Raw genomic sequence first — 21,446 nt, forward strand, 5'->3', positions numbered from 1 at the left:
TCAATGTGAAGTGATGCAAGGAACTCTTGTCCTTTTGTGGAAATAGCAGTTACATTGGCAAATGGGTTGCTCACAAAATGCATCAATTCTCTGGACATGTCAAATTCATCAAATCGACTTGCAAAGTTTTCCCTCAATTTATCAATGAAATCTGTCATTAATTGAATGACTTTTGGCTCAATTGTGAGACATGAAATCGTTGACATGAAAAAAAAAAGTAAAAAAAAAATTATTATCATGTAATCTTTGGCGGGCCGGTCAGAATCATCCCCGCGGGCCGCCAGTTGAATAGCCCTGAAGTACGATATATAACCTGTCTGCCTGTCATCATCGTGGCTCTGTCTATACACACACACCCCAATGATAACCTGTCTGCCTGTCAGCATCGTGGCTCTGATACACACACACCCCAATGATCTGGTCTCAGTCCCCATGTTGAGAACCACTGTTGTAAATGATAGCATCATAACGTTATCACTTTGTATGGTCAAAACACCATAACAAAACAAAGCAGCACGTATAGCGCTTCGCTGTGAGTACAGAACTAATGTTGCAGCGATGCACAGTTGTTTAACTTGGTTACTTGTCAAACATAAGTTACTCTGCTCACTCCTTGTATTCACTAGGAATATTCTTGTTAGAAAAATCCCCTCAATTTTATATAACAATTTATCTATAAGTCTTGACAGACACAACCATTCCACCAGACATGCTTCTGCACGAGGTTTTACACTTCCAAAAGTGAGGTTGAATGCAATGAAGCGAACTGTCATGTTCCGTGGTATGCAGGAATGGAACTCTCTTCCCAGACATGTTAAGCAGGAGAATAGTAAATGTCGTTTCAAAATCATGGTAAAACAACATTTTCAACCAAAGAAATTGACATTCCCTAATAGATAGTGTGTACGTAAATGAAAATGTATGTGTCTGATAAAGAGATATACGTAGATGAAAAGGTATGTGTCTGATAGGGATATATTTGTGAGGTTTTGCCCGCCGCTCACTACCGTTTCTCTGTCTTCTTTAAGCCTACTGTTAGGAATTCCCTACTCACTCTCTCTAGCCCCCACCCTCTCGTTCCTTACCCTTAGTGGCCACACCTGTTTGATATTCTATTATCTCTCGCACCTGTGTTGGCAGGCTAATTAGTCCCCCTGTGGGCTTTAAATACCAGGGCGCTTCCCCTCGTTTTGGCGTGGGGTCGTGTTGTATACTTGCCGAGTCATATTCTCTAAACATCTAGACTCTTTCGGGAGATCCTCTGTCTGCCTATGCTGTTCCATTCTCCGGCGTCGAGATGTTTGCTCCAGCCTTCGCCTGCTGTCGCCGTTGCCTGAGAGTGGGACTGGTCTGCGCTCCCTAGACTTCCACGGGAGGCATCCCAGTCATCCACTTCAGACCCCCCGCGCAGCTGTCGTCCTGACGCACATCCAGACCAGCGCAGACGCTCTCCAGTCCACAGCGCGCAACGCGCATCTTCCAAGGACGCTCGAGCTTGGCACGCTCTCCAGACCAGCGCGCAACGCGCATCTTCCAGACCTTCGAGCTTGGCACGCTCCTCCGTACCAGCGCACTGACGCGCATCTTCCAGACCTTCGAGCTTGGCACGCTCCTCCGTACCGGCGCACAGACGCGCATCTTCCAGACCTTCGAGCTTGGCACGCTCCTCCGTACCAGCGCTCTGACGCGCATCTTCCAGACCTTCGAGCTTGGCACGCTCTCCAGACCTCAGCGCGCCGACGCGCATCTTCCAGACCTTCGTGCTTGGCACACTCCTCCTGGCAGACGCACCCCGATGCGTCTCTCTGTTCCGACGCGCACACCAAGGTGTGGCGCGCCACTCTGTTCCTCGGCTCCGACAGTGGCTACCCGGTGGACGACATCCTCGCCACCGCCACTGTTCCAGCTCCCTGTTCCGACGCGCACACCAAGGTGTGGCGCGCACTCTGTTCCTCGGCTCCGACAGTGGCTACCCGGTGGACGACATCCTCGCCACCGCCACTGTTCCAGCTCCCTGTTCCGACGCGCACACCAAGGTGTGGCGCGCACTCTGTTCCTCGGCTCCGACAGTGGCTACCCGGTGGACGACATCCTCGCCACCGCCACTGTTCCAGCTCCCTGTTCCGACGCGCACACCAAGGTGTGGCGCGCACTCTGTTCCTCGGCTCCGACAGCGGCTACCCGGTGGACGATGCCCTCGTCACCGCCACTGTTCCAGCACTCTGTTCCTCGGCTCCGACAGCGGCTACCCGGTGGACGATGCCCTCGTCACCGCCACTGTTCCAGCACTCTCTCCCTCGGCTCGGACAGCCAGCCGCCCCGGTGGCGATGCCTTCGTTCCCGTTGCTGTCCCTGTACCATTACGCATGCGCCTGGGTGAGTTTTGATTGTGATGTCACTCACCCAGCGTAGTGCCCTTGCCCCCGTTCCCGCTGCTGTCCCCGTACCTTTACGCATACACCTGGGTGAGTTTTGATTGTGATGTCACTCACTCAGCGTAGTGCCCTTGCCCCCGTTTCCCGCTGCTGTCCCCGTACCTTTACGCATACGCCTGGGTGAGTTTTGATTGTGATGTCACTCACTCAGCGTAATGCCTCTTGCCCCCGTTCCCGCTGCTGTTCCTTTACCTTTACGCATACGCCTGGGTGAGTTTTGATTGTGATGTCACTCTCCCAGCGTATTGCCTCTGTAAGTTAGTTTGGACATTTCATCTCCCAGCGTAATGCCTCTGTTTTTGGTTCTCACTTAGAATAGTATTTTTGGACTTTACATCTCCCCCTGTGTGTTTGTCACACGAAGATATTATTACTTTGTTCACTTTGTTATTTGGACTGTTCTGCACCTGCTCTGTTTTTTCCCTTTTGTGCATTAACTCTCTCCTCTGTCCTGCAGAGCGGCCCAGATGTTTTCCCACCAGTCCCCAGTTCCTCCCTGTACCCCAGCCCGCCTCCGCGGGTCTCAGTCCCCTCTGTTCCTAGTTCCTGGTCCCAAGTTCTCCCCTTCTAGTTCCACCTAGTTCTTTGTCCCCTCTGTCCCAGTTTCTCCCTTTCTAGTTCCACCTAGTTCCTGGTCCCAAGTTCTCCCCTTCTAGTTCCACCTAGTTCCTTGTCCCTAGTTCTCCTAGTCCTCAGTCCCCTCTGTTCCCTAGTTCTCCTAGTCCCTAGTCCTCTATCCCTAGCTCTCCTAGTCCCTAGTCCTCTTTTCCCTAGTTCTCCTAGTCCCTAGTCCTCTATCCCTAGCTCTCCTAGTCCCTAGTCCTCTCTCCCTAGTTCTCCTTGTCCCTAGTTTACCTAGTCTCTAGTTCCTCTGTCCCAAGGCGTTCCCTTAACCTTCCCTTAGGCGTTCCCTTACTTTCCCTTATTGTTCCCTTTTCCTGCCCGCCTCTTAAAGGCACTTTTCCTTCCCCTCAGATTATATTCCTGTATTTGTGATTCTCCCTTAAAGGGACAGTGCCCTTTTCCCTGTTTTTCCCTGTTGTTCAATAAATATCTGTTTCTTGGCAAACCATCATACCTGTCTTGTGTTGTGCGATTGGGGTCGGTTACAAACCATAACAATATTATTAAAAGATTGTATAATTGGCTGATATGAACATAGATAATGTATGTAAAAGCTAAATAGTATATTATGCTGTATTGTATTATGAATTAATTATGAGTAGGTATTATTGTATTGTATTATGAATTCATTAGGCGTATATATTGTTGTATTGTATTATGAATTTGATTAGGAGTTTTTATTGTTGTTTTAATTGTCTGTATGACATGTGAATGTTGTGAGTGTATAAGTCTGTAACTGTATTTTACGTGTTATGGACCCCAGGAAGAATAGCCCCAGCACTGCTGTGGCTAATGGGGATCCAAATAAACTTAAACTTAACAGTATTCCAAAGATATAACAGCAATGTGGAGATTTATCTTTGTAATCAACATCTTCTGAGAGCTGCCTCAGTGACAATATTAAATACCTGGTCTATTTGTGGCCATTGTGGAACGATTATTTGAACTCTTTATTTAGACGTATTAAAGTATGATCAGTTATTATGATCCACATATATCAAAATGCCCAGCATCGTGGGTGCTGTTGTCACAGTTACTCTTTCTGTCTTTGCCAATTAGTAATCAGTGGTGTGTTACATCTGTATGACATCAGAGACTAGAGGGGTGATCAAATTTAGCAGTCAAATCTTTTCTGCTTGTAGGAGACAAGTGCTGAATGTTCCTTACAAACTGCAACATCCAGGGATAACATAGATAAGGATAATTCAGTGGTGCTTCCCATTAATGGAGCAGTTCTAGGTCGATAAGAGTATAAGTATAGTTTATACAAAAAACAACAACGAAAGGTATATCCTGTTTAGCATAACAACAAACATTTATAGTCCAAGCACAATTATCGGTCACTAAATATTTGTACTCTTTGGACACTTGTGTCAGGGAGACATCTGTAGAATCCCCAAGTCCTCCAAAAACACCAGAGAAAGGAGAGAACATGTTCAACTCAACCGTTAACTCCTTCTGGTATATTTTACAATGTTCTCATTCTATTTTGGAATTCTAGATTTTCTTTTTTAATAATACCTCCAAAGAGGCACTGTGACATCAAAGAGTGGGTGGGGCAGAGTGTGCAGCTGGGTGAAAAATCACCCATTATGGCAGTAAAAGGACGATAGTTACACTTCAAAGCACAAGGCCACAACCTACTGTTTCTCCACAGGAGCTGTAGAACCATTATACTGCCTGGCAAACAGAGACTGACCTACATCAGTTGTTACTCTGCATTGCAAATTACAGCCGAGCCCAGTGTGGAGACCTACATCTCACCCTGTCAAGGCATTTAGCCGCCTGGCATCAATTTATAAAATACATTCATAAATAATGTAGAGTGCATGCTTTTTATGACTAGATAGGCAGGCAGGCAGGCAGGCAGGCAGGCAGGCAGGCAGGCAGGCAGGCAGGCAGGCAGGCAGGCAGGCAGGCAGGCAGGCAGGCAGGCAGGCAGGCAGGCAGGCAGGCAGGCAGGCAGGCAGGCAGGCAGGCAGGCAGACGGACGGACGGACGGACGGACGGACAAATGGGCAGAGAGAACGACAGATAGACTGAATAGGCACAAAATATTCAGTTCCATATCCTTAATTTAAGAAATAAATCAATAAATAATGAAAGTGCATGCTTGTCGTTCCCCTTCTTCCCCAAGATAGGACAGATAGGACAGACAGGCAGGGAGGCAGGCAGACAGACAGACAAGACTGTCAGAAAAGATAGACAGAAATGGATGGAGACAAAGACAGGTGGTGACATGAGAGCTGAGAGACGGAATACTGAAAGTAAATCCGGATAGCCAGGATCCAAGAATACTGGAGACTGCGATGAGAAGTGTAGCATAGTGATATATAATTCATTTGAGACATACAGACTGGTATCCTCCAAAGCCAAAGAGGTGAATATACCGTATCTCATGGTTTGATAATAGACCTGCGTCGCTCTCTGCTCTGTGTGTGTGGCGCCTGGTTAGGTAGTTCCTATAAAACCTTGTAACGTTAGACAGGAAGAGAAAAGAATGACAGAAATCTATGTCATTTTGTAATCTGAGTAGACGCCTGACTGCACTGCTGCTGTTAGTCCTAGTCCACAATGACGGAGACTGTGTACTCTTTGCACATGGTGTAATCAGGCACAAAAAACCTGCCTGCAATGCATGTTTATGATGCTTTACAACACAACCGGGAACGCACCTGCTTTTTCCTATTGATAATGAAATCTGATCTTATTTGCATCTCCCACACAATAATCCTATTGTGCAGCTGATGGGCCCAACAAAAGCCCACGCGGTGTGCCAACATCATGGCGTGCACAACAGCTGAATCCAGATTAATTGAATACATCTCCTCGTCTGCCTTTCCTCGTTCCATTCAATTACCTCCTCTGAAACAGCATAGGGGAGATGAGCAGGGCTGTCCTTGACTACTGGGCACTGGTGCTGTCCCACCTTGATTATTACTGTCCGGCTGTGTGGTCCGGTGTAGCTCAAATGGAATTGGGGAAACTACAAATAGCCCAGAATAAGGCAGCATGTCTTGCCCTTACAGTATAGGTGCAGAAGCAGGTCAAAACATTTTAAATATGCACCAGATCATGGCTAATGGTGGAGCGTAGATTGGCAGCTAATCTCATGCTATTCTTTAGGAATATTTGTAAAAAAAAAAAAAAAAAAACGTACATAAATGTACACATTACACTAGTAACAGACATAGCTGTACCACCAGGCATGTAGCGATGGGTGGATTCACGATTAACCATCTGTATTGTGGTAGTGAAAGGCTAACCTTCTGTAGTGTGGTAGTGACAGCGTTAACCCTGTGTAGTGTGGTAGTGAAAGGGTTAACCTTCTGTAGTGTGGTAGTGAAAGGGTTAAAAAAAAGGAAGAAGACTAAACATGCATCTTACAAACCTTTATGAATAATTAAAAACGTTTGTTGTAAATACATTTAGTTAATCAAATCAAATGTATTAAAATATAGAGCTATTCAGGAATCCCCTCCCCCCTCCCTTCCATATCCCTTTCCACCCTTGTCCCTTGGTGTATGGTGGAAAAAGCATATATAGGGACAGGAGCTCATTACCCATGTTAAAATTATGAATTCATGAATGCATTGCTACAGCAGCGACAAAGTGGTCAAATTAAAACTCCAAAATCTGTTTAGTTTTAGTTCCTCAAAAATACCCTATTTTCATGTAACTTGCATCAATCAGATATTATTTAGTATGATCTATACTGTGAATATCAATCATAGTGATTTACAGTATATGGGTCAACTCACTAGTAACCCTGGTTATAAGAGAAGAACAATTATTGAAACTAAGTGGTGTTCCTTTGGGCACAAAAGTGTGGTTTGGTCAGAGATATTATAATGGGTGATGTTGCTGATGATCCCACTGAATGATATTTCAACTACACATTCTTCTGTATCACAGGGTTTGACTAGACAGTGGTTCTCAAACTCTTTCATGTCAAATTGACCCATGGACCTCCATTTCATCTGATCCTGCCCCAGGGACCCCCTGCTGGTCTCTGACAAGAACAAGTTACAGGTTGAAAAAGCCCTCAGCTCGGAACTAGGCAACATCTGCATATGGCTCGCCGACAACGAACTATCATTACACATGGGCAAAACAGAGTCCATTCTCTTCGGTTCAAATAACAAACTCAGCAAAACAGACGGCTTCTCAGTTACAGTGGGTGACAATATTGTCACAAGGAAAGATGAAATTACCTACCTGGGTTCCATCCTAGAGGCTAATCTTTCCTGTGACAAAATGGCATCCAATGTAATAAAAAAAGTCAATCAACGAACTCGATTCTTGTACCGGATCTCCTCCCTGGTAAACAAGAATACCCTGACGACTCTGGCAGGAGCACTCATTCAAGGGTACTACGACTATGCATGCACCTCATGGTACCAAAGCACCTCAAAGGCACTAAAAACCAAATTACAAACATCTCAAAACAAACGAGTCAGACTACTGCTTGACCTGACTCCTAGAACCCACCTCACCCCTGCACACTTTGCCAACCTAGGATGGCTTAGAGTAGACGACAGAGTACAGCAACTTGCAATGGGCCTGGTCTACAAGATACACTACACGACCAAGGTACCCATGTACATGTCAAAATACTTCCCAAAGGTCAGTGAATACCACGATCACAACACCAGAGGGAGCTCCACAAATCATGTAAAACCCTGATTCGGCTCAAACAAGGGACTAAACACGTTTCGCAATTATGCCACAACAATGTGGAACGCCCTACCCAAAGCTGTAAAGGAATGTAAATCACTACCCACCTTCAAAAACACTCTCAAAGAACACCTACGGGAGACTGCAATTCAAAACTGGCCCCTACAAATGTCCTAACCCAGTTGTACAATAAAGACCAAGCATGGCTTTGTCAGTATTCCAATGTACAGCCCCACCCAACCCCACCCCACCTACCCAACCTCCTCCAATGTACAGTTTCCATGTCAAATGTATGTCAGTATTCCAATGTACAGTGTCCCCCCCCCCTACCCAACCCCCCCCCCCCCCACCTCCAATGTACAGCCCCACCCCACCTACCCAACCTCCCCCAATGCACAGTTTCTATGTCAAATGTATATACTCTTCTTCTGGATTTTTTTAGTATCACAAACAGTACTGTATTTGAAAATCTGGTATGTCATAAATGTATAGATGTAGCAGTACTGTCTATCTGTATGTCATGTGTGTCATATGATGAATTGAAAATGGGGGACCCTGATGGAAACAAGACGAAAGTCTTTCTCAGGTCTGCATCCTCTTAACAATTGTATGTATTGAGCTGTACTGTACTGTACCCATTCTGCAATCTGTTAATAAACCTTTCAATCAATCAATCAATCAATCATGTGAGAAGGTATTTGTTGTTGTTATATATAGACCTGGTCCTGTATACGTCAGACTCAGTGTGCGCGCGCATCACCGGGGCAGAAAGGAACGTAATCCTGGTCAGAACAACGGGGTAGACTACAATATATTTGCATTTGTTAGCCATGCTAGCGATCTAAACAATCAATCCGTGCCAAAGCTAGGTAAGTAAAATGTGAAAGACTCACACGCACAGCCATGCTGATTTGGCTAAATGACATCCAGCCGTTTTCGTTTGAAACTACTTTTAGTCAGGGGAGTGTCATGGTTTCTCCATAGAGCCCCGTTGTATTCTTTTAGCACAGAAGCTTGCGCAGGTCACTTGACTCTGTTGGTATTGCTGATTGGCTCGAACACCACTAGTGGACTGGCCATAGGGAGCACCGGGAGTTTTCCCGGTGGCCTGGCAGACTGGCATGGCCTGGCTGCCCTGGCAGACTGGCAAATGCTTTTTAAAATTTTAAAATTTGTATTTGTTTGTGCCCGCAGTCAGGCCACTGAACTCCGAAGCCAGCCAGGTCAGTATACGTGTTTCTATTTGCGCGGAGATGTGCTCTCTATATAAGTTCAGGCAAGCAGGCAGGAATGAGTTAACTTGTCATTCACACAACCCAGCACGAGGCAGCGCGCCTGAGCGGGCCTGCGCAGGCCTCGGCAATCTCAAACAAGCCTATTGATTTAAATCATGATGCGATCGACTGCCGAAACCCGGGAGATATGAACGTTTTGGACAGCTCTAGAATGGGTGAAGACGAACGTTGGACTGAAATTGAAAGAATGAGACGAAAGCAGGGCGCAATCAGAGGTGTTACTATGCGAGTTTTGAATCAGATGGACATTGAAATTGACAAGGAAATTCCGAATGTTGATCACTTGAGCACTTTATTGGATGTACTGGGAGAAGACAGTTTGTTGGAAACTGAACGTGAAATAGAACAGCTATAACTCTGACGGATGATTTGGATGCTGATATTCAGGGGTGCGTTGCTCATGGGACGGGGTTGCACGCGGAGCAACCGGCTCTGTGGGCAGAAGCACGCGCACGCACATGCACGGATGGTGGTATGGGCCTGGCCTGGCCTGCCTGAGTAAAATTCCCGGTAGGAATTATGGTCCCAGTCCGCCACTGTCGAACACGGTATGTTTGTAAACAGCGAATTGTCTCATCACATGATCGTGACTACAAATTGCTATTTCTCAAGAGAATTACGCAACATTTCAAATTAATTTGATGAGGATTTGCTATCTATATAAACACTCTTTAGAGATAAGAAATAATATCCTCCAATAATGTCTTTTGTTAAATGCCGATTTTGTGTAATCCTCCCATTGACCACAATTCATTCTACACTTACTGCACTTTGAACGCCCTCTGCTGGCAAAATTAGAGTCGATCCTCGTTGTTATATAGGCTACCCTCTTTGGTCTGACCATAGGGGTGGCCAACCAGTCAGAGACTAAGAGCCACAAAGATTACTGTGGTACCACAAAGAGCCACACAGCATTTCTCAACCTTTTTTTCAGTCACTGCACCCTTCAATACAGTAGGTCCCACCCTCTGGCCTCTGAAGTTGAAGTATTTTTTATTTGGGCCTCACAGGGTTAAAAGTACTCTGTGAGACTGAAATGATAAAATAACTTTTAGCCATTTAAAAAAAATAAGTCTGTAAATGTTTATTTAAATTTTTTTAAGCACATGTACATAGTCAATGGGTCATGTTGTTCAGCCTCACAATGCTATTGGATAGTAAAATGTTTATAGGTCCCACCCTCTGGCCTCTGAAGTTGCTAATGTTTTTTTTATTTGGGCCTCACAGGATTAACCTCTTTGGAGGAAACCAGATTGGTGTTCAACACACACACAACACTGAGAGATTACCTGTAATTTAGCATAGCCTCCTAGTGTGGCGAACACACACACACACACACACACACACACACACACACACACACACACACACACACACACACACACACACACACACACACACACACACACACACGCACACACACACACACACACACACACACACACACACACACACACACACACACACACACACACACACACACACACACACACACACACACACACACACACCCCTCTCTCTTAGAGTGCGTGAGGTGGAATTGGTGCTAGATTGAGAAGGGGCTGTTTTACGGAGATCAAATTAATGATATGAAACGGGACCTGCATGACGCTTTTTTCTCTATTCAATAATGTTTACCCTGAGGGATGATTTACAATAAAGTGCTAAAACAAAGTAGGCTACTTACATTCTTGACGCTATAACTCCTAAAATAGCGTTAGCATAAAAAAGAAGGTAGGCCAGCTGTAGCTTGCATAAAGCTGTCTCGAGGTTCCACAAGTTAATCAAAATACAAAGTATTTCCAACCGGGGCTTGAGATTTCTCAGAGTGCAAATTACTGGCTTCGCGACCGTTGGTTGCGGTTGTTGTTGTTCATTACCACTTGCACGTTATTCCGCTCAATGACGTCACGTGTCTCCTATCCGTCATGCAGTGCATTCAGGCCCACGCCCACCGGGGGCTGTATTTTTTTCACAATCTAATATAATTCTTAATATAAGTCGATTATTAATTTAAAATTATATAGAATATTCGTTGATTACTATACGTACTAGATGCCAGCAAGGACGACACCACACCCAAGGCGATGCTGTCCCTGGATGCAATGAAAGCTTTTGATAGGCTGGAATGGTCGTATCTATGGGCGGTATTAGAAAGGATGGGGTTAGGAAAAGGATTCATTGATATGATTAAAGTATTATACAAAGACCCATCGGCCATGATTACAACAGGTATAATCACCTCCGGAATATTTCCGGTATCACGCTCTTCTAGACAGGGTTGCCCTCTTAGTCCCGGACTATTCGATTTATCACTAGAACCTTTAGCACAATATATAAGACAATCCCAACTCATAGAACCAATCGTAATCAAGGGCACACAACACAAAATTAGTCTATATGCAGACGACGTAATACTGTTCATGCAAAACCCTAACACCGCAATGCCTTATCTTCTCAAGTTGATTAATGACTTTGGCGACCTATCGGGATTTAATATAAACTGGCCAAAGTCGGCTTTCCTTCCACTGAACGCCCCTGCAAAGAATACGAGTCTTCCAGAAGAAATACCAATGGTTAAACACTTTAGATGCTTGGGAGTTGAAGTATTCCCTACCATAAGCCAAACGGTGAAACACAATTACATAGAAATCCAAAATAAAATCAAATGCGACCTTGACAGGTGGTCAAAACTTAAAAACTCAGTACAGGCACGGGTTTCAATAGTTAAGATGGATGTCTTACCTAGAATCAACTTCATCAGCTCAATGCTTCCGTTACCCCCTCCAGATGGTTACTGGAAAAAATTACACTCTTCCGCATATACATTTATTTGGAATAACAAACCACCATGTATAAAAAGATCCACCGCACAGAGAAACAAAGCCGACGGAGGGATGGCAATCCCAAATTTTTTCCACTATTTTAAGGCGTACACTTTAAGACCACTGACAACCTGGTTTGAACCCCAAGCATCAGTATCCTGGAGAAATTTAGAAGTAAATATAGTAGCACCACAGAGACTGCAGGACATAGTATACACCAAAATATCAATTAAGCAATGCGAACTGAAATTTGGCCCCATAATTACACATGCGATCCGGATATGGCGTGAAACACAAAAAAAAAATTCTAATCCACATAAATGGCATAATCATACTCCCTTATTCAATAACAATATGAATTGAAAATGGGGGACCCTGATGGAAACAAGACAAACGTCTTTCTCAGGTCTGCATCCCCTTAACAATTGTATGTATTGAGCCGTACTGTATTGTACCCATTCTGCAATCTGTTAAATAAAGTTTTCATTCATTCATTCATTCATTCAATGCACTCCTGATTAGAAAACGACCTATAAGATTCCCTAGATGGGAAAAGCAAGGCATACATACATTAGGAGATGTTTTCAACAAACAGGGTATTTGTAGCTATGATGAAATAGAAAAAAAGTTTAATCTCACCGGTTCCACATATCTTTTTTACGCACAATTATTGTTATGTTTGAAGACTCACGTGTTCCATTAAAGATACCAATTGCACACCACAGATACCACACATTTTTCTATGAAAGAGAGACATCGAGAGGTTTTGTATCAGATTTTTATCATCAATTACTAACGGCTTCGTATGAAACCCTCCACCTAGACTCTGTTTGGAGGAGGGATATACCAGACCTAGAAAAAGATTTTGATTGGCAAGAAGCCTGGGCAAATGTTCGACTTGCATCAAGGAACCCGGACCATCAACAAATCAATCTTAACTATATTCATAGGACATACTTGACTCCTATAAGACTGAACAGAATGGGTCTTAAACAAGACTCCAAATGCTCCTTATGTACAAATGGGCACGAGGGGACATTTATGCACATGTATTGGGACTGCCCACCAGTTAAGATATTCTGGGAAGAAGTGACCCAGCAATTATCAAATCTCTTAATTCTGAATATACCTGTACACCCCTCTATATTACTGCTGAATGATGTTTTTGAATATGCAGTACCTATACAACAAAAGAGATTGGTTTTATCTGGTATTACAGTGGCTAAAAAACTGATAGCATCACGATGGTTTCAACCGGAAAAAATTTGCCGAAAGGTCTGGATTCTTACATATCTCGATGTGATTTATCTAGAAATATCTACAGCAAGAATTTTGGGTCTCAATGAATCCAAATTGACAATGTGGTTAGAAGTGGTGGAGAGAATAAAAGCTAGCATTTAATGGTAGTGTTTGGTTAGGAGGATAATGGATGGATTATCCATGGGGGGGTCCAGGGCGGGGGGTGCGAGCAGGAGCTATGTGTGTAGGGGAATAGATAGCAGGTATTAGGGGTATATCTTGTATAAGACATTTATCCAAACGATGAGTTAACTGATGTACACTGTTTTACAATGCTTGTATATCTAATCGTGTGTTGTCATGTTTGTTTATGTGTTTGTTTAAAAAATAATAAAAAAATAAAATACAAAAAAAATAATAATATTCGTTGACATCCCTACAAGTACAATTAGTTACTGCACACTACATCACCCCTGAGTGGAACATGGAAAGCCAAACTTTCCCCCACTGTACCGAAAACCTGTACCGAACCGTGACTTCAAAACCGAGGTACATACCGAACCGTGGTTTTTGTGTACCATTACACCCCTACAAAGAAGGGACAACCAAGTGTCCTGAATGACTACAGGCCAGTCGCTCTGATGTCACACGTCATGAAGACCTTCAAAAGGCTGGTCCTGCAACACCTCAAGCCCTGAGTGAGTGACTCCCTAGCCCCCCTGCAGTTTCCATACCAGGCAAAGATCGATGTGGAGGACCCCATCATCTACATGAGCCTATATGCACCTGGAGAGGCCACGCAGCACTGTGAGAATCATGTTATTTTGTTTCTCCAGTGCCTTTAACACTATCCAGCCTTTGCGGCTAGCTCACTGTGATGCGTCTGGACCACAGCCTGGTGGCCTGGATCACTGACTACCTCACCAACAAACCACAGTATGTCCGGCTGCAGGGCAGCCAGTTAGATATGCTGGTGAGCAACACCGGTGCCCCCCAAGGAACCGTGCTGTCACCCTTCCTGTTCACCCTCTACACCTCTGACTTTAGCCACAACTCTGTCATCTTTCTCTCCCATTACAGAAGCCGAGACCCTGACACTGGTAACGTCGAACCGTCCGACTACATGCCAGCTGGACCAGCTACCCTCCCCACTCCTCCAGACCATAGCACCAGACATCCTCCCATTCCTAACTGCAACCATCAACTCCTCAATCAACTCGGGGGTGGTCCCCACCTCCCTACAACAAGCCAGAGTCACGCCGCTCATAAGAAAAACAACCCTGAACCCCACCGTCATAGGCAACTATCGTCATGGCTCTCTTCTCTCCTTCCTTTCTAAAACACTTGAACGTGCTGTATTCAACCAACTTACTGCTTATCTCTTACAGAATGACCTCCTAGACCCTAATCAGTCTGGCTTCCGGACTGGCCACTCGACAGAAACGGCCCTCATTGCGGTCACAGAGGCACTTCACTTAGCAAAAGCGAAAGGCCTCTCCTCTGTCCTGATTCTCCTAGATCTATCTGCAGCCTTCGACACAGTCAACCATCAGATCCTCCTCGCGGCCCTCGCAGGAATGGGAGTGGCTGGCTCTGCGCTGACATGGCTGACATCATACCTCAATGACCGCTCCTACCAAGTGTCATGGAGAGGGACCCTGTCGGCCACCCGCCCCCTGCGGACGGGTGTCCCCCAGGGCTTGGTCCTAGGACCCCTTCTCCTCTCCCTCTACACTAAATCACTGGGTAACATTATCGCGTCTCATGGCTTCTCATATCAGTTATGCCGATGATACTGAACTCTTCCTCTCCTTCCCTCCCTCAGATATCCACGTCTCTGAGCAGATCTCCGCCTGTCTGTCTGACATCTCTGCCTGGATGACGACCAACCACCTCAAACTGAACCTAAGCAAAACAGAATTGCTCCACCTGCCGGCCAAATCCCCCCCCCTGACCGACCTTTCCATCACAGTCGAGAATGCAGCTGTGACCGCGTCCCCGACCACCAAGAACCTTGGTGTTGTCCTCGACGACCAGTTGAACTTCTCTGCTCACATCGCAGCAACAACCAGAACCTGCAGAAGGATCTGCCCCTTCCTGACAAAAGAAGCCACCCAACTCCTAGTCAAATCAACAGTCAACTCCCGCCTCAACTACTGCAACGCACTGCTTGCTGGCCTCCCGGCCACTGCCACCAAGCCTCTTCAACTCATTCAGAACGCAGCGGCCCGCCTGATCTCAAACCTACCGAAGTCGGCCCATGTCACTCCACTTCTTAGGGACCTGCACTGGCTCCCCATTGCTGCATGAATCCGCTTCAAGGCCCTCGACCTGGCATACTGTGCCGCAAAGGGAACCGCTCCCGCCTACCTCCGGTCAATGGTCTCTAACTACACACCCTCAAGACCCCTACGCTCTGCATCTTCTGGCCGCCTCAGACCTACTCCTATCCAAGCTCCGGGAGGGTCATCAAAGAGAAGTCGCCTATTCTCAGTCCTTGCCCCACAATGGTGGAATGAACTACCCATCCCAGTTAGGACAGCCGGAACCCGTCCAATCTTTTGCCGTCGACTAAAGATGCACTTCTTCAACCATTATCTGAACAAATAAAATAAAATAATAGAAAATAATAATCTAACCCTAACTAACCTTACTGTCATGCCTAATAAACTAACCTACACTGTAGGATGAACATTGTTACTCAGCTGATAGAGTTGTACCCTTCCTGATGACTTGTCGTACAGAACTTGTAAGTTGCTTTGGATAAAAGCGTCAGCTAAATTACTAAATGTAAATGTAAATGTAAACTCGAGCATGTGCCACCTACAGAAGTTCTCTGATGACTCCTCTATCGCCAGTTACATCATGGATGACAACATGGATGAGTACAGAGCCCTGGTGGAGAGCTTCGTAAGGTGGTGTGACAACAACCACCTCCAACTCAACACCAGCAACACCAAGAAGCTGGTGGTGGACTTTGGACTGGTTGGACAACACAGAGGCTCTTTACAGGAAGGGACAGAGCAGACTCAGGTATTTCAATGTGTGCAGCCGGCTACTGCAGACATTTTACCAGTCTGTGGTTGCCAGTGTCCTCTTATTCGTTGTTGTATTCTGGGGGGGGGGGGGTATAACCTCAACTCACAAACAAACAAAAGCTAGCTCTGTAGTGGGAGTCGAGCTGATCCAACCAGAGGTGGTGGCCGAGAGGAGGACGAGGAAAAAGCTGAATGTTATACTGGAAAACCCCTCCCATCCCCTCTATGAGGAGCTAGCCAGGATGAGGACCACATTCTGCCATAGACTTATCCCCCCACGACCTACCACAAACTGCCAGTCTTCATGCCAGTAGCCATCAGACCACCTCTGGCAGTTTTTTGTGCAAGTAGCTATCAAGCTCCACAACCGTGGGTATGGACTGTTGCCAATTATTGGAGGGCTAACGGCTGGTGAACTTGAGAATTGTTAGGACTATCTGGCTCTTAATAATAAACACTGCACAGACTGGTGCAGTGTGTTAATACAGTTTGGACCATGTATACCATCATCACAATTACTACTGTCTGATTAAGTCCTGCCACTCACTACTATTATCATTACTACTTGCACTTTGTTCTATCTTCTATTATTATTACTACCTATTCTACCTGTACCCCTTGAATTTCCCCAAGGGGATTAATAAAGGAACACTTGACTTGAAGTAGGGAGGGGACACATGCACACAACATGCACATAACAATAGACCATTTGAGGCTAGAGCAGCAAAGGTGAGTAATGTGTTGTAGCTCCAGAACTTAACACATTGTCACTTTTAGATCATATAAGAACTTTACACTTCTTCTCTCAATGTTGTGGGCACAATTACAATGTAATCTAGCACACAGATAAATGGAAACAAAAGTCAGCCAAACTAAATAGAATCAAATAGACAAACTTAAACTCTTGACGTTTTCTCACCTGTAGCCTCAACCATACCCTCCAGAATGACAACGATCTCCACATCCTCTTTGGTCAAGTGAGCTTGTGAGATGTCCCAGAAGGGGCTGCCCTGGTTGATCTCGTGGCAGATGATGAGCGGGGACACCAGGAAGAGCCTGTCGTCCCCCGTGTCGTAACCCACGTTAATGTCCGTCTGGTTCAGGGGAATAAACTCCCCCTCCTTGGTCTGCTTGGACTTGATCAGCTTGGCCCTGATATTGGCCTCTACGATGTGCGAGTTCCGGAGGTCTCCGACTCTGAACATCAGGCACAGTCGGCCGTCTCGCACGGAGATGACCGCATTGGTGGAAAACACCAGTGTCTCGGCTCTCTTCTTGGGCTGCGAGATCTTGACGAACATGCAGCCCACCATGAAGGCGTTCACGATGGATCCCAGCACGGACTGGATCAACAGGAGAACGATCCCCTCCGGGCACTGGTCCGTGATGACCCTGTAACCGTAACCAATGGTAGTTTCAGTCTCTATGGAGAATAGAAAAGCAGATACGAACCCATGGAGGTTATTGACGCACGGAGTCCACTGATCGTCACCGATGTGGTCCAGATCGCCGCGGATATACGCGATGAGCCACCACATGAAGCCGAAGAAGAGCCACGTCACAGTGTACACCAGGACAAAGATGAAGAGGTTGAACCTCCACTTCAGGTCCACTAGCGTGGTGAAGATGTCCGTCAGGTAGCGGTACCTCTCCCGGACGTTCCCGTGGTGGACGTTGCACTTGCCATCTTTCCGGACATACCTCTGGACCACCCTCTTAGCCCTCTCCAGGTCGGCAAATGGCAGGTCGTCCCGGGCCTGCTTAGGCAGCTTGGGCTTTTTGATGGTGGCCGGCCTCTCCACATCATGCTCCATCTGGGATTCTAGATGGATTCAATCCTGCAGGGAAAGAGGAGACATGACAGTGCTGTTAAGTTTAAGCTCCATCATCACTGGTCTTATATAGTGGCGATCCATCCTTCTCAGTCACTTCTGCATCAGTCATCACCGCCACCACAGTTTGACAGTTTAACAGTTACTAAGAGAGGTTTGCAGAAGTTTAGCTAATTCTGCCGTGAAAGTCTCTTTTGGTGAAGTGCCCCTTTAATATATATATATATTCCTGTCTGTTCCGAGCAGAGCTGAGGCAGGAGTGAGATCCGAAACCTTCCTTTGCCCTCATTATCTCACAAGGGTTCCTCCGACCTCTTAAATCGATGGACCGCATCTTTTTAGATGAAATCTTAGCTCTCAAAACATGAAATGGGGACGTAATTTAGTGTAGTCTCCACAGCTCTCATTCTCTGCTGCAGTGAGCATTAGAGCTGGGTCAGGATCTTTGGTGTTGTTTAATGCCCTTGCATACTCCATGGGCGAAGCAGGGGGGGTGGGGGCAAGGGACAAGGGAGTGGAGCAGAGTATGAGAGAAGTGAGACGAAGAAAATAGGAGAAAAGGCAAACAGAGTGACCAGGAATAGATCCCACAAAGTGCCTTAAGCCTTTCACTGCCACACTACCAAATGGTTAACCGTTTCACCGCGACAATACCGAAGGTTAACCCTTTCACTGCCACAAGACAAAGGGTTAACCCTTTCACTACCACACTACAGAAGGTTAACCCTTTACTATCACACTACAGACGGTTAACCGTAGTGTGGTAGTGAAAGGGTTAAGATAATAATATACACCCATGTTGTTCATCCGACTATGCTATTCCCTAAAGAAATTGAATGTAATTGAGTAGATGTTCTTCTGTTGGCATTGTTGGGGATCCTAGATTTGCAATTAGAGCAGCCCAGATTAAAATGTAGCAGCTTTGTCAGCTAAACATTCATTCTGTCAACTCTACTCCAGCATAGTTATAACAAAAATAGCTTTCAAGATTAGCAATGCAAATGATTTGCTTCTTTTTAAGTGGCAGGAGTGAACATTACTGGTAGTCATCCTCAACATGTTGTGTTATGGTTTTAGAATGATGGAGAACAACTAGATACTAGAATGTCGGCTCTGACAACTGTATTTCCCCAAGGGGATCAATAAACGAATATCTTATCTTATAGGATGTTTTTTTCCAGGGCAACTATCAAGTTTTCCCCAAATTATGTGCAGATTTTTTGGCATTCTATCATCTCAAATGGCTTGAAAGAATCTCCCCAGACCCTCCAAGGTTTGGGCTGAACCCCGAATATTTACAACGTCTGGCTCCACCCTTGGCATACTCCACTGTCTTTCTGCAGGTAAAACTTTACAGGGATGAAAGCATTTGACAAGGAGAAACTAACCAACACACAGTACAGGTCTATACATATAGGTAAATAAATACAATTATTTGTGGCTAAGAAAATATTCATGTAAATCACTGTATGTTGAGCTAAACCAGGGGTCAGCAACCTTTACTATCAAAAGAGCCATTTCCCCCCCTCCGACAAAATAAAATTCCTCTGGAGCCGCAAAACCAATTTACCCTTAAAATGAAGATAACAGTGTATACCATTTTATATAGTTATCCCCAAGCATACCCCACATTTAGCATAAAACACCTGACGATTGCATACCCAAAGTCATTTGCGATTCATTATACTTTATACTTATAGCACACAGTTTGTTGCATTAATGGAATTATAAAGCAACAAAAAGAAAATATTTGACTTTTTATTGGTGTTTTTACCTGTTATAACAAAGGAAAACCTCAAACTCTTATGAAGAGGAGAATAAATACTGTCTGTGTAGACCTACTTTTAAATAAAACACAGAAGAGGAGACAAAACACTGGTGTCTGTAGACCGACTTTGAAATAAAACCCTGAACTATTCAGGTATATTTGAGTCCTTCCCTTATTTGTGGAACATTTATCAAATAAAAAGTTGTCCACTTTGAAAAAAGACTACCATGTGTAGACCTACTTTGAAATAAAACCCTGAACTATGCAGCTCTATTTGAGTCCTTCCCTTATTTGTGGAAAATCTATAAAATAAAAAGTAAATTTTTTGTTGTTCGCAAATTTCTCACCACATATCAGGCATACAGGTAAGCCTGCATCGTTAGTCGTGAAAGCAAATTAATCTGTCCACGCTGAATTAAACCCTCTATTTACCTCAGACTTTTATTTTAATTCTTTTATCCATAGTTAGCTTACTGGGGGGTCGGAAACTCAAGATTAGTCACTTGCAGACGGCAGGGAGAGGCTGTATATTTTAGTTGATGAAATATCTTTTAATTTCAGTGTCACAGTACCTATGGCACAATCTCCAAAATAAGAGATAAAAAAGAAATAAAATAAAATAAAAATTAATTTATCTTTTTTGACCAGGGAGCCGCAGCTGAGTGGCTGCAGGTTGCTGACCCCTGAGCTAGACAAATACATTCCTGGCCAAGCATGATGACAGAAGGGCAGGGCCTACTGTACAAGAGGACACAAACTGTGAATGGAAGTTGTGTGGCAATACAAATACAGTGGCTTAATGTCCTTCTAAAATGGCTTTGGACATCACCTAATGAATCTCAGCAGACCTAGGTCATCTCCACTCCAAAACATGTTTTTTTCTTTTCTTTTTAACAACGAACAGTTTAGACATGGGGGGAAGGGCGTTCATAGATCCTTGCATTCTCAATGAGGGCAAAGGAAGGCGTAGGGATGCTGTTAAGCCATTTTCAGTAGTTTATTGAAAATGTATGGTGGAAAAACCATACCAAACTAATTGTTAGTCAATATAAAACATTTTAAGTGTTAAAAACACGTGTGGAGGGGATCTTTAAAACAATAGAGGCCAGCGCCTGACCACAGATATAAAGCTCCAGTTTGCCTAGATTTGGTTTTGGTGGAAAGAAAATCGTATACCTCATTTGAGGCTAGTTTAAATTCAGTTAAATGAGGACAAATGTCATTAGAGATCCCTGAGTTAAGAACGAGAGGTAGGCAGGTGAGCGTAGATGGGTATTTAATACAAGTAGCTTACAGGGATGACACGATACAGTCTAGTGCTATATGCTGCTAACCTGACCGGTGTTTACTTCCTGAGTGACGTCAGAGTAGTACGGGGGCCGTCACGTCTCAAGCTTGTGTATCAGACTAGCACAATGCTCTACATCCTTCCTCTTAAGTTGTGCTCTAATGTAAATACTAACAATGCTCTAGTCTACAGGCTAGTAGGCTATAACAAATTACGCCATGAAAGTGATTACTTTACTACTATCTAGCATGTGGCTATTTGAACAAACCACAGGTTAACTGTACTTCAAGTGGTAATACACAACAGGTGTACAGTATGAACGTCATTACTCCTTCCTTTTTTTTTTCCTAACAGTCCTTGTGACAAACACTACATATATCTGCTGTTTGGCCTGCAGACGCGGCCTGCCCGTGAGATGTACGGAG

General features: G+C 44.9%; 1 protein-coding gene across 1 annotated transcript in view; it reads right to left on the reverse strand.

Annotated features, from left to right (window-relative positions):
• Positions 1–21,446, reverse strand: part of kcnj6 (potassium inwardly rectifying channel subfamily J member 6) — a 158,522-nt gene that overhangs the window by 19,591 nt on the left and 117,485 nt on the right. The window contains exon 2 of the mRNA XM_084320164.1: positions 17,053–17,971. Within this exon, the coding sequence (XP_084176290.1) occupies positions 17,053–17,947 (895 nt within the window). The 5' untranslated portion in view covers positions 17,948–17,971. The remainder of the gene's footprint in view (positions 1–17,052; positions 17,972–21,446) is intronic.

This window comes from Notolepis coatsorum (assembly GCF_963971535.1).
Source record: "Notolepis coatsorum genome assembly, chromosome: 8".
Taxonomy (NCBI): Eukaryota; Metazoa; Chordata; class Actinopteri; order Aulopiformes; family Paralepididae; genus Notolepis; species Notolepis coatsorum.